We start from the raw sequence: 13,829 nt of genomic DNA, 5'->3' as shown, positions 1-13,829 counted from the left end.
CAATCTCCAAGCCGTCAGTTGGAGGGAAACCAGATTCGGATGCTCGAATGGACCTTGAACAAGAAGGTCCTGTCTCAAAGGTAGCTTCCATGGTGGAGCCGATGACATATTCACCAGGTCTGCATACCAAGTCCTGCGTGGCCACGCAGGAGCTATCAAGATTACCGAAGCCCTCTCCTGATTGATCCTGGCTACCAGCCTGGGAATGAGAGGAAACGGTGGGAATACATAAGCTAGGCTGAAGGTCCAAGGTGCTACTAGTGCATCTACTAGAGTCGCCTTGGGATCCCTGGATCTGGACCCGTAGCAAGGAACCTTGAAGTTCTGACGAGACGCCATCAGATCCATGTCTGGAATGCCCCATAATTGAGTTATTTGGGCAAAGATTTCCGGATGGAGTTCCCACTCCCCCGGATGGAATGTCTGACGACTCAGAAAATCCGCTTCCCAATTTTCCACTCCTGGGATGTGGATTGCAGACAAGTGGCAGGAGTGATCCTCCGCCCATTGAATTATTTTGGTCACTTCTTCCATCGCCAGGGAACTCCTTGTTCCCCCCTGATGATTGATATATGCAACGGTCGTCATGTTGTCTGATTGAAACCTTATGAATTTGGCCTTTGCTAGTTGAGGCCAAGCTTTGAGAGCATTGAATATCGCTCTCAGTTCCAGAATGTTTATCGGGAGAAAAGATTCTTCCCGAGACCATAGACCCTGAGCTTTCAGGGGTTCCCAGACCGCACCCCAGCCCACCAGGCTGGCGTCGGTCGTGACAATGACCCACTCTGGTCTGCGGAAGCTCATTCCCTGTGACAGATTGTCCAGGGTCAGCCACCAACGGAGTGAATCTCTGGTCTTTTGATCTACTTGAATCGTCGGAGACAAGTCTGTATAATCCCCATTCCACTGTCTGAGCATGCACAGTTGTAATGGTCTTAGATGAATTCGTGCAAAAGGAACTATGTCCATTGCTGCAACAATCAATCCTATTACTTCCATGCACTGCGCTATGGAAGGACGAAGAACAGAATGAAGTACTTGACAAGAGCTTAGAATTTTTGATTTTCTGACCTCTGTCAGAAAAATCCTCATTTCTAAGGAATCTATTATCGTTCCCAAGAAGGGAACTCTTGTTGACTGGGACAGAGAACTTTTTTCTTTGTTCACCTTCCATCCGTGAGATCTGAGAAAGGCTAGGACGATGTCCGTATGAGCCTTTGCTTTTGACAGAGACGACGCTTGAATCAGGATGTCGTCCAAGTAAGGTACTACTGCAATGCCCCTTGGTCTTAGAACCGCTAGAAGGGACCCTAGTACCTTTGTGAAAATCCTTGGAGCAGTGGCTAATCCGAATGGAAGTGCCACAAACTGGTAATGCTTGTCCAGAAAAGCGAACCTTAGGAACTGATGATGTTCCTTGTGGATAGGAATATGTAGGTACGCATCCTTTAAATCCACGGTAGTCATAAATTGATTTTCCTGGATAGTAGGTAGGATCGTTCGAATAGTTTCCATTTTGAACGATGGAACCTTGAGAAATTTGTTTAGGATCTTGAGATCCAAAATTGGTCTGAATGTTCCCTCTTTTTTGGGAACTATGAACAGGTTGGAATAAAAACCCATCCCTTGTTCTCTTATTGGAACTGGATGAATCACTCCCATCTTTAACAGGTCTTCTACACAATGTAAGAATGCCTGTCTTTTTATTTGGTTTGAAGATAATTGAGACCTGTGGAACCTTCCCCTTGGGGGTAGTTCCTTGAATTCCAGGAGATAACCTTGAGAAACTATTTCTAGCGCCCAAGGATCCTGAACATCTCTTGCCCAAGCCTGAGCAAAGAGAGAAAGTCTGCCCCCCACCAGATCCGGTCCCGGATCGGGGGCCATCCCTTCATGCTGTTTTGGTAGCAGTGGTAGGCTTCTTGGCCTGCTTACCCTTGTTCCAGCCTTGCATTGGTCTCCAGGCTGGTTTGGGTTGTGAAGTATTACCCTCTTGCTTAGAGGATGTAGAGTTAGAGGCTGGTCCGTTTCTGCGAAAGGGACGAAAATTAGGCTTATTTTTAGCCTTAAAAGACCTATCCTGTGGGAGGGCGTGGCCCTTTCCCCCGGTGATGTCTGAAATAATCTCTTTCAAATCAGGTCCAAATAATGTTTTACCCTTGAAAGGGATGTTAAGCAATTTTGTCTTGGAAGACACATCCGCTGACCAAGACTTTAGCCAAAGCGCTCTGCGCGCCACGATAGCAAACCCTGAATTTTTCGCCGCTAATCTAGCTAATTGCAAAGCGGCATCTAAAATAAAAGAGTTAGCCAATTTAAGTGCTTGAACTCTGTCCATAACCTCCTCATACGAAGATTCTTTATTGAGCGACTTTTCTAGTTCCTCGAACCAGAAACACGCTGCCGTAGTGACAGGAACAATGCATGAAATTGGCTGTAGAAGGTAACCTTGCTGAACAAAAATCTTTTTAAGCAAACCCTCTAATTTTTTATCCATAGGATCTTTGAAAGCACAACTATCTTCGATAGGAATAGTAGTGCGTTTGTTTAGAGTAGAAACCGCCCCCTCGACCTTGGGGACTGTCTGCCATAAGTCCTTTCTGGGGTCGACTATAGGAAATAATTTCTTAAATATAGGGGGGGGGACAAAAGGTATGCCGGGCCTTTCCCACTCTTTATTTACTATGTCCGCCACCCGCTTGGGTATAGGAAAAGTGTCGGGGGGCACCGGAACCTCTAGGAACTTGTCCATCTTACATAATTTCTCTGGAATGACCAAATTATCACAATCATCCAGAGTAGATAATACCTCCTTAAGCAGTGCGCGGAGATGTACTAATTTAAATGTCACAACATCAGGTTCAGCTTGTTGAGAAATTTTTCCTGAATCTGAAATTTCTCCCTCAGACAAAACCTCCCTCCTGGCCCCTTCAGATTGGTGTGAGGGTATGTCAGAACAGTTATCATCAGCGTCCTCTTGCTCTTCAGTGTTTAAAACAGAGCAATCGCACTTTATCTGATAAGTAGGCATTTTGGATAAAATGTTTGCTATAGAGATATCCATTACAGCCGTTAATTGTTGCATGGTAATAAGAATTGGCGCACTAGATGTACTAGGGGCCTCTTGTGTGGGCAAAACTGGTGTAGACCCAGAAGGGGATGATGTAGTATCATGTTTACTCCCCTCATTTGAGGAATCATCTTGGGCAATATCATTATCTGTGGCATTGTTGTCCCTACTTTGTTTGGACACTATGGCACAATTATCACATAAATTTAAATGGGGAGACACATTGGCTTTCATACATATAGAACATAGCTTATCTGATGGTACAGACATGTTAAAAAGGCTTAAACTTGTCAACAAAGCACAAAAAACGTTTTAAAATAAAACCGTTACTGTCACTTTAAATTTCAAACTGAAAACACTTTATTACTGAATATGTGAAAAAGTATGAAGGAATTGTTCAAAATTCACCAAAATTTCACCACAGTGTCTTAAAGCCTTAAAAGTATTGCACACCAAATTTCAGAGCTTTAACCCTTAAATTAACGGAACCGGAGCCGTTTTTACATTTAACCCCTATACAGTCCCAGCTATATGCTTTGCTGAGACCCAACCAAGCCCAGAGGGGAATACGATACCAAATGATGCCTTCTATAAGCTTTTTCAGTGATTCTTAGCTCCTCACACATGCATCTGCATGCCTTGCTCTCCAAAAACAACTGCGCATTAGTGGCGCGAAAATGAGGCTCTGTCTATAACTAGAAAAGGCCCCCATCTGAAAAAGGTGTCCAACACAGTGCCTGCCGTTTTTCTAAACAATCCCCAAGATTATAATAACCATTAAAAGTTAGAATCTGCAAAATATGCTTAGCAAAGCAATCGTTTTAGCCCAGAAAAATGTCTACCAGTTTTTTAAGCCCTTATGAAGCCCTTTATTCTTTTATTTAACTAAGAAAATGGCTTACCGGTCCCCATAAGGGGAAATGACAGCCTTCCAGCATTACATAGTCTTGTTAGAAATATGGCCAGTCATACCTTAAGCAGAAAAGTCTGCCAACTGTTTCCCCCAACTGAAGTTACTTCATCTCAACAGTCCTGTGTGGAAACAGCAATCGATTTTAGTAACGTCTGCTAAAATCATCTTCCGCTTACAAACAGAAATCTTCATCTTTTTTCTGTTTCAGAGTAAATAGTACATACCAGCACTATTTTAAAATAAACACTTGATTGAAGAATAAAAACTACATTTAAACACCAAAAAACTCTTAACCATCTCCGTGGAGATGTTGCCTGTGCAACGGCAAAGAGAATGACTGGGGTAGGCGGAGCCTAGGAGGGATCATGTGACCAGCTTTGCTGGGACTCTTTGCCATTTCCTGTTGGGGAAGAGAATATCCCACAAGTAAGGATGACGCCGTGGACCGGACACACCTATGTTGGAGAAAATTTGATTAAAAACAGGGGCACTTTAATTCATCAAAATTTACATTTCACTCGTGTTCTGAAGGGAAAAAAAAAAAAAAAAAAAAAAAAAAAAAAAAAAACTTACCTTTTAAACTTGACAACAGCTCCAGCTTCCTCCGCCCGTCGCAAAGCCTCTTCCTGGGTCGAAAATGAGGAATCCGGCTTCCTCCAATTATCGTGATTGGAGGATGACCGATACATCATTTCTGACATCAAAAATGAATTGCAACGACCGGGGGAAGCTGGAGCTGCAGTGAAGTTTAAAAGGTAGGTTTAACAAGCTGCTTGGTGAATGCTTGCCTAGATTAGCTAATTTTCTATTCAATAATTCTATATCTCTTACTTTTATATGATGGAGGATTTGAATCTCATGGTTTTATCTCCACCATAACACAAATGAGTATTGCTTTTTCTATGGAAAGAAGCTTCACCAAGCAACTAGTAAAAGGACCATGAAACCCAATTTTTTTCTTTCACGATTCCAGTAGAGCATGCAATTTTAAATAACTTGATTGATTTTATCTAATTTGTTTAATTCTCTCGCTCTTCTTTGTTGATAAAGTATAACTAGGTAGGCTCAGAAGCTGCTGATTGCTGGCTACACATATATGTCTCTTCTCATTGGCTTTCAGCTAGCTCCCAGTAGTGCATTGCTGCTCCATCAACAAAAGATACCAAGAGAATGAAGCAAATTAGATAATAGAAGTAAATTGGAAAGTTGATTAAAATTGTATGATCTATATGAATCATGAAAGAAAAAAAATTGTGTTTAACGTCCCTTTAAACCTACCTTCTGCTGACGACAGTCAAAAAACGAAACGGCTGTCTAGAAGTTGTTTTTTATCTTGCTTCATCCTACCTCATAAAGGGGATTGCTGTGTTTAAAACAGTACAGTACTTGGAAGCGAAAAACATGAGATATTGAATTTCTAATTTGCATATCTTAATCAAAGTTCCCTAGTGCATTGGTAACTGTATACAGAGTAATTCTTTAGGAAATCAGGCGGGGATACTTGCCTAGATTTGATAATTTTCTATTCAATAATTCTATATCTCTTACTTTTGTTTACACAGATAGACAACGCCTTTACTGCCCATTCCCCAGCTTTGCACAACTAACATTGCTTATATTAATATACTTTATAACCTCTAATCCTCTGCCAGTTTCTAAGCCCCTGCAGGCCGCCTCTTTTCTCAGTGCCTTTTATTAGCTTTTCACAGCCAGACAGTGCTAGTTCATGTGTGCCATACAGATATCATTATGCAAGAAACAGACGTAATTGACTAAAATGCAAGTTTGTAAAAAGCACTGAGTTAAGAGCAGTGTGCAGAGGCTTAGATACAAGGTAATCACAGAGGTAAAAAGTATATTAATATAACCGTGTTGGTTATGCAAAACTGGAGAATGGGTAATAAAAGCATTATCTATCTTTTAAAACAATAAATATTTTAAAGTAGACTATCCCTTTAAAGTGAATTAAGCATACCGTATGCCTTTAGATTGGCCACACCACCCAAAAGAAAAGAATAAAAAAAAACACGACATTAAAAAAGGAGGGGCAGCAGGCACTATGGCTACTAAATATTGGAACATGCACACAAAAATGGAGCTGCAAAAGTAAAATAAATGGTGATATTTTTTGACAAGTGAAATGCAAACATAATTAAAGGGACATTGTAGTCATGTGGTTTCTTTGCTTCTTTATTCGAAAATGTGTTCAAAAAATGTTTTTTATTTTTTTGAAAAACAGGTGCTCACAGGCTTTAAAAATGCATTAGTACTTGTAGGGTGCATCACTGTCCGCCACTGGATCTAGGAGAGTTGGCTTGAATAATCAGTGACCTCTTTCAAAAAACAGTTGACCACAAAAATGTCACTTCCGGTTAGTTTTAAAATAAAAACAACTTTATAGGGACCCTAAACAAAGACAGATCTATTGTTTTACAATGGAACAACATATCGGCCAAGTCTAAACATCTTTTTAAAACAAATTAACATCTTGTTTGCTGCAGCTGTTTAATAGCCAAATTCTACCCACCACTATCCTTATTTGAAAGAGCCAATCTGGGCTTGAGTCTGCAGACAGCAAGGCTAGTAATGGTCAACAGGTTAGTATAAAAGTGCATTGTTGTGCAGTTGTTACCTATTAAATCTAACTAGGGAAAGATATTTAGCAGGGCTAGTCCTGAGAAGTCGGTTGTGTGCATTTCCAGCTCAGAAAAATTTAGTTTTTCTAAACTAAATGTTCAAATTTCTTAAATTACACAAAAAGGGGGCAAAATAAATAATGAAATACAAAAGAACTAAACCTTTTATATCAAGGTGCTTATTTAGCCAACAACCAGCAAACGCTACCCAGGTGCTAAACCAAAAATGTGCCAGGCTCCTAAGCTTATATTCTTGCTTTTTCAAATAAAGATACCAAGAGAACGATGAAAAATTGATAATAGGAGTAAATTTAGAAAGTTGCTTAAAATTGCATGTTCTATCTAAATTATGAAAGTTTAATTTTGACTAGACTATTCCTTTAATGTGAAGGTCTCACAATAAAAAAAAAAAAAAGTTTTATAAATGTAAGTAATGATAGTGGTGTAGCCTCAGGAATGCGATTGAATATCGGGAAGAAAGGGGAACATGGAGATTGAGAGATATTCAGATCATACAGAAGAGCCTATGAAATGTAGTAATGACAAACATGTGCTACAAGAGTTGCATTGATCATAATGTTACGTGCCATGAAGTATAATACTATATATGTGCCACATTCAGTTATTTGTGGTTCTCACCCTGAAGGTGACGGGTAGACTTTCACTTCCTGATCCTACAGATAATCTTACAGATCAAGTTCTGCCTGCTGAATTCTGAATGTCCAGCTACTGATGTCAGCAGGGAATGGCAACGCTCCCAGAAATAAAAGGCCACAAATCTCTCTACCCTGCTGTCAGAGAATTCAGGAAGGGCAGGAGGGCAAATGCAAACTATAAAAACACAAAACTATAAAGGACATTACTTCAGGGTTATAGATCACCAGAACTAGGATACTTTTATTCCCACTCTCTGGAAGTGATCCAGGCTTGCACAGAACAAATTCACCCCCCACACCCTCTTAAATAACATGAACTCTGCTGGTCTCCCAATAAAAACATTGTGCAGGTGTGTGTGTTACAATGAATATGAGTGAATAATTCTAATGTCAGCATCACTAAAATATTTTCCAAGAAGAAAACAACCAAAAAAATATTAGAAAAAATAATTATCACACACACACACAACTCCCTGAGCGCACACACCCTGCAGTTGGAATCTGAGGTATGCAAGGTACTTCATGCTAGAGAGAGAGTGCACAAGAGAGAGAAATGTGCACTAAACCAAGCAAGAAGACAGATGAGAACTGTACTATAGCTATATGCAAGCTAAAGTGCAGTCATAAACTGGTATAAAACATTAGATCATTTTCTTTTGACGCTATTATATCCCATTTTTAGTGTTAATCTAAAAAAGGGCTTTTCGGAATTTATTTTAGTATTTGTTGTCTGAAAAAAGAAAAGAAAAAAAAAAAAACACAACTCATGTTCCTGCCCTAAATAAACCAGATTTCTTGTAATAGTTACGGAGATGTGTCCCCCCCCTCCACCAGTGAACATTAGGCAGTTGCTTTTCTCAGCCAGTGAGGATTAGTAGGAAGTACAAAATCAATACTGTAGTATGTTATTAAATGAAATTGGACTTACTTGAACTTTTGTCATATGCAGTACGCTGTCCCTTTAAAATGCAATTTCCCATACAATGCTAAATTATGTATAGTAAAAGAAATAAGCATTATTTATTTTGCTATCTTTTTCTGTACTTCTACTATCCACAGGAAAGGTTGAAAAGCATTCGGCAAGCTACAGAAACTTGACCCTGTAACATTTTACACTGAATGAGTGCAGGATCACATTGATATCAGCTCTTAATGAGCCATGGGGGAAAAATGAGAGGCTTTTCAACAGCCGTGTGAACAGAATGCCAAACAAAGCACATTTTGCTAAAAAGATAAATGTTTTAAAAGCATTTTTATTTAGTATGTATAGCTTTTGCACCACAGTACTACATAGATAGTAAATATATATTAATAAATACATAGCACTTTAAGTGTTGTAGACATAGTTTCCTAGTTATAACTGGACCATTTTTATCTGTTTTTAGTATCACCGCATCATGCAATAGAGCTTATAAATCAGTATCATCAGACTAACCCACTAGTTTTCAAACCTTTCCTCAGATCTCCCCAATAGGCCAGATTTTTAGGATTACCTTGGATAAAAGCCGGTAAAATAACAACGTTTACCAATCGTCTGATTATTTCACCTGTGGTCCAGTTCAGATATCCTCAAAATGTGGCCTGTTAGGGAAGCCTGAGGACAGGTTTGAAAACCAGTGGACTAACCAAAGCAGGGCACAGGATCTGAGAATGGATTTCAGAAGCCAAAATGTGTTAAGGAGTGTGAAATTAAACAAGGCAGTTAAAGTTTTCAGTGCCATGTACATGGTGGGGTTTTGGGCTAAAATAATCTGTAAAAGTTATAGACAGTGGAAGCAATCGATATGCAATGTGGTCATATTGCAGAGTAAGTTGGTTGCCTCCTCTGCAGTCAACAACAGGACACACCTGCGACTTTCACCAGTAAAGTAATTCACTGGAAATATTTGAAAGACCACGTTCAGAATAACTCTCTCAATCTTAAATGGACATTAAACACTTAATACATTTTATAAACAAAGTATTTTAGGTTATCCCCATCTCCCTCTAGCTATCTCTTTCAGATATCTGCAGTGTAACCTAGATTCCATAATGGCAGAAAACACAAACCCATCCATCTAGGGATCCACAGAGAGAGACACACACATACTCCAGGGATCCACAGAGACACACATACATACTCCAGGGATCCACAGAGACACACATTCATCCAAATATCCACAAAGAGAGAAACACACACATCCATCTAGGCATCCACAGAGACACCCACATCTAGGTATCCAGAGATACACACATTCATCTAGGGATACCCAGAGACACACACATACCGCCAATCACATAGGGATCCACAGAGACACACACCCACATCATCCAGGAATCCGTAAACACACACACACACACACACACAGCATCCAGGGATCTACAGACACACCGATCATCCAGGGATTCCACAGACACATCCACCATGCATCATCCAGTGATCTGCAGATATACACACATTATCCAGGGATCTACACAGTGTTCTCCTCATTACCTTTTTAATAGGTGACCACCTGGTTAAAATGTAAGCCAATATTAAGCTAAAATTAGCTAATATTACATGTTTTTACATGTTTTTTTTCACACATCATTAAATACATTTATGTTAAATTATGCAATTTATGTGTGCTTTGAATATAATTTTTTTTTAAATATAATATTACAACGTATTACTCTGCCCCACCCAGCTACTTTTTTTTCTGTGGAGAACACTGCCACGGGTACACACTCATTATCCAGAGATACACACACACACACACACTTCCATCATCCAGGCATCTGCAGACACACACAATCATTATCCAGGGATCCAGACACACCTATAGGCCATCCACCTAGGGATTCACAGACACACAACAATCAAAAGATCCACATACACATCCATCTAGGAATCCACAGAGGCACACAATTTTACAGTTCCACAGACACACAATTTAATCTAGGGATCCACAGGGGCACACACACATCCATCAAGGAATTACCAGACATCTAGGACTTCAGAGATATGCAAAAAAAAATCCATTGGTTAATTCACATACATTAAAATAAATCTATCAAGGGATCTACAGACACACACACACACACATCCATCCACAGAAACCATACGTGCATACATTTTTAGGTCAACAGAAAATGACAAACACAACTTGGGGTCCACAGAGAATTAAATTCACACACATTGTAAGGTCCACAGAGAATGACACACACATATATCTTGGGATCCACAGAAAATGACACACACACACATATCTTGGGGTCCACAGACAATGGCACACACACCTTGGGGTCCACAGACAATGGCAATCACATCTTGGGGTCCACAGACAATGGCACACACATCTTGGGGTCCACAGACAATGGCACACACATCTTGGGGTCCACAGACAATGGCACAGACATCTTGGGGTCCACACAGAATGGCACAGACACACACATCTTGGGGTCCACAGAGAATGGCCCACACTCCTTGGGGTCCACAGAGAATGGCCCACACTCCTTGGGGTCCACAGAGAATGGCCCACACTCCTTGGGGTCCACAGAGAATGGCCCACACTCCTTGGGGTCCACAGAGAATGGCCCACACTCCTTGGGGTCCACAGAGAATGGCCCACACTCCTTGGGGTCCACAGAGAATGGCCCACACTCCTTGGGGTCCACAGAGAATGACACACACACCTTGGGGTCCACAGAGAATGAGACACACACACAGACACACATCTTGGGATACACAGATAATGAGACACACACACACACACACATCTTGGGATCCACAGAGAATGACACACATCTAGGGATCCACAGAGAATGACACACACACACATCTAGGGATCCAGAGAATGACACACACACATCTAGGGATCCAGAGAATGACACACACACATCTAGGGATCCAGAGAATGACACACACACATCTAGGGATCCAGAGAATGACACACACACATCTAGGGATCCAGAGAATGACACACACACATCTAGGGATCCACAGAGAATGACACACACACATCTAGGGATCCACAGAGAATGACACACACACATATAGGGATCCACAGAGAATGACACACACACATATTGGGATCCACAGAGAATGACACACACACATATTGGGATCCACAGAGAATGACACACATCTTGGGGTCCACAGAGAATGACACACACACACATCTTGGGGTCCACAGAGAATGGAACACACACATCTTGGGGTCCACAGAGAATGACACACACACACATCTTGAGGTCCACAGAGAATGAGACACACACACACACACACATCTTGAGGTCCACAGAGAATGAGACACACACACACACACACATCTTGAGGTCCACAGAGAATGAGACACACACACACATCTTGAGGTCCACAGAGAATGAGACACACACACACACATCTTGAGGTCCACAGAGAATGAGACACACACACACATCTTGAGGTCCACAGAGAATGAGACACACACACACACATCTTGAGGTCCACAGAGAATGAGACACACACATCTTGAGGTCCACAGAGAATGAGACACACACACACATCTTGAGGTCCACAGAGAATGAGACACACACACATCTTGAGGTCCACAGAGAATGAGACACACACATCTTGAGGTCCACAGAGAATGAGACACACACACACATCTTGAGGTCCACAGAGAATGGGACACATCTTGGGGTGCACAGAGAATGATACAAACACATCTTGGGGTTCACAGAGAATGACACAAACACATCTTGGGGTTCACAGAGAATGACACAAACACATCTTGGGGTCTACAAATAAATTACATACATCTTGGAATCCACAGTGATGCGCACACACACTAATCTTTGGGTCCACAGATATATAATCATACACATATACCTTGAGTCCACAGAAAGAGACAAAAACATAGCAACTAACAAACACGTTTGAGTTCAGAGGCAGACACAAATACACATCTTGGGGTCCAAGACTACTGACAAGCATAAATATTGGGAAGATTCATATCCAGGGATTCACACACACACACACACACACACACACATCTAGAAATTCACAGGGACACAACATGACAGCTATTCAAGGTCCCACAGTGTCACACAATGACAAACAATTGCAGGATTTTAGTGACATGTACTACTGATTCACACTGCGGTATATCCCATTCAGAGCTTTACAGTAAAGGAGAAACACGCATTTTGAAATCCACGTTCAAACACACTTCATTCAGTAACTCCTAGTAACCAAACACATGAATGAAAAGTTCCTACGAACAGAGTACACAAAGCCCACGACCTACTTACAACCTGTATATAAGGAAAAGAGTTAATATAATAGTAGCCCTCTCTCCCCACAGAATACTCACTGAGATATTGACTTCATGTTTCTTCAGTCTGGATTTCAAACTCTTCATGGTTAAGTCTTTCTCCTCCCTCGGTTCTCTGTATTCCACCGCCTCACAAAACCATTTAACTTCCCGTTAGTTGCTCACACTTTACAGTATTGGTTTCCCCCTATACATTAACTTCTCACTATTAATATTTATATATTTTTACTATTATTAATTCCTTTACCCGCTCCCCACTCTAATCCTGTGTTCTTCTCCCTTTTTCTCACTTTCTCTATTTTCCCCCTGGCGCTGCACCGCTCCTTTTCTGTCATCCAATCGGATCGTTTCTACTGAAACATTGACAGACCCTCAACCAATAAAAAATATGGAAAAGTGTAGGCGGAGGGACTTCCTTTTAAAACTTGTCCCCCAGATCTAGGAGGACACACCTTTCAGTGGGAGCGTGACGTTAATCAGGTGGCAGCAATGTAAAGTTGTTTTCTAAGTCATTATTGCTCGTACAGTCAAAAGTTAGAAGCTATATATTATCTCTCTCTGTATTTACGAGATAACGAGCTTTTACATATGCTAATTCAGAAATGCACAATCAGCGATGATGCCCCTCTTGGGTGATAGTTCACGTGAATTTTAACAGCGCAAAACATGCCAGCAAAGCTTGCAGCGGCAAGTAATGTTATCCAAGGAGTGGTGGGTGGGTGTCACTGTGATGCTGGAAGAAAGGGAAAGGTTACTGAATTTTAAAAGCGCAAACCCTGCCAGCAAAGCGTGCAGCGGCAGGCATAAATTACTGTACTGTCCATCCAAGGAGGGGTGGGTCGGTCTAGGAGAAAGGGAAAGTTTGTTGCAAGACTTGTGAAGATGCTAACAGGGCCAACACGGTGTTGTATCAATTTTGGTTCCCCCCCAGCAGCGATCGGTTATCAGCGAAACTCCGCCCTGTCTCCCTCATAAACTGTTGCTCCTCCTAACTTCCCTCCCGTGTTCTCGCCCCCGTCGCACCGTCCCCATACATTTTAATTTCTTCTCCATTGTGGACGCCGTCGTGTAACATCTGCAGATGGCAGGGGAAAAAACTATTAACCTGTGCAACAGGAGCTTAGCACAATACCGACGATGGGCACCACTAACATTAGTTGATGATAGGCACTGCTAGTTGTGCAGCAGGAGCTTAGCACACAGTTGATGATGGGCACTGCTAGTTGTGCAGCAGTAGCTTGGCACACAGTTGATGATGGGCACTGCTATTTGTGCAGC

The 13,829-nt window shown here is 41.3% G+C and overlaps 1 protein-coding gene across 2 annotated transcripts in view; it reads right to left on the bottom strand.

Moving 5' to 3' along the window:
• Window positions 1-12,777, bottom strand: part of UACA (uveal autoantigen with coiled-coil domains and ankyrin repeats) — a 247,718-nt gene extending 234,941 nt beyond the window's left edge. Inside the window, exon 1 of one of the 2 annotated variants that reach the window (XM_053718478.1) lies at window positions 12,591-12,777. In XM_053718478.1, the coding sequence (XP_053574453.1) occupies window positions 12,591-12,638 (48 nt within the window). In that variant the 5' untranslated portion in view covers window positions 12,639-12,777. The remainder of the gene's footprint in view (window positions 1-12,590) is intronic. The other variant, XM_053718477.1, reaches the window with a different exon arrangement.
• Between the last annotated feature and the right edge of the window lie 1,052 nt (window positions 12,778-13,829).

This window comes from Bombina bombina, chromosome 6 (genome assembly GCF_027579735.1).
Source record: "Bombina bombina isolate aBomBom1 chromosome 6, aBomBom1.pri, whole genome shotgun sequence".
Taxonomy (NCBI): Eukaryota; Metazoa; Chordata; class Amphibia; order Anura; family Bombinatoridae; genus Bombina; species Bombina bombina.
Note: the sequence above shows the minus strand (reverse complement) of the source record. Positions and strands in the feature narration are given on the sequence as shown.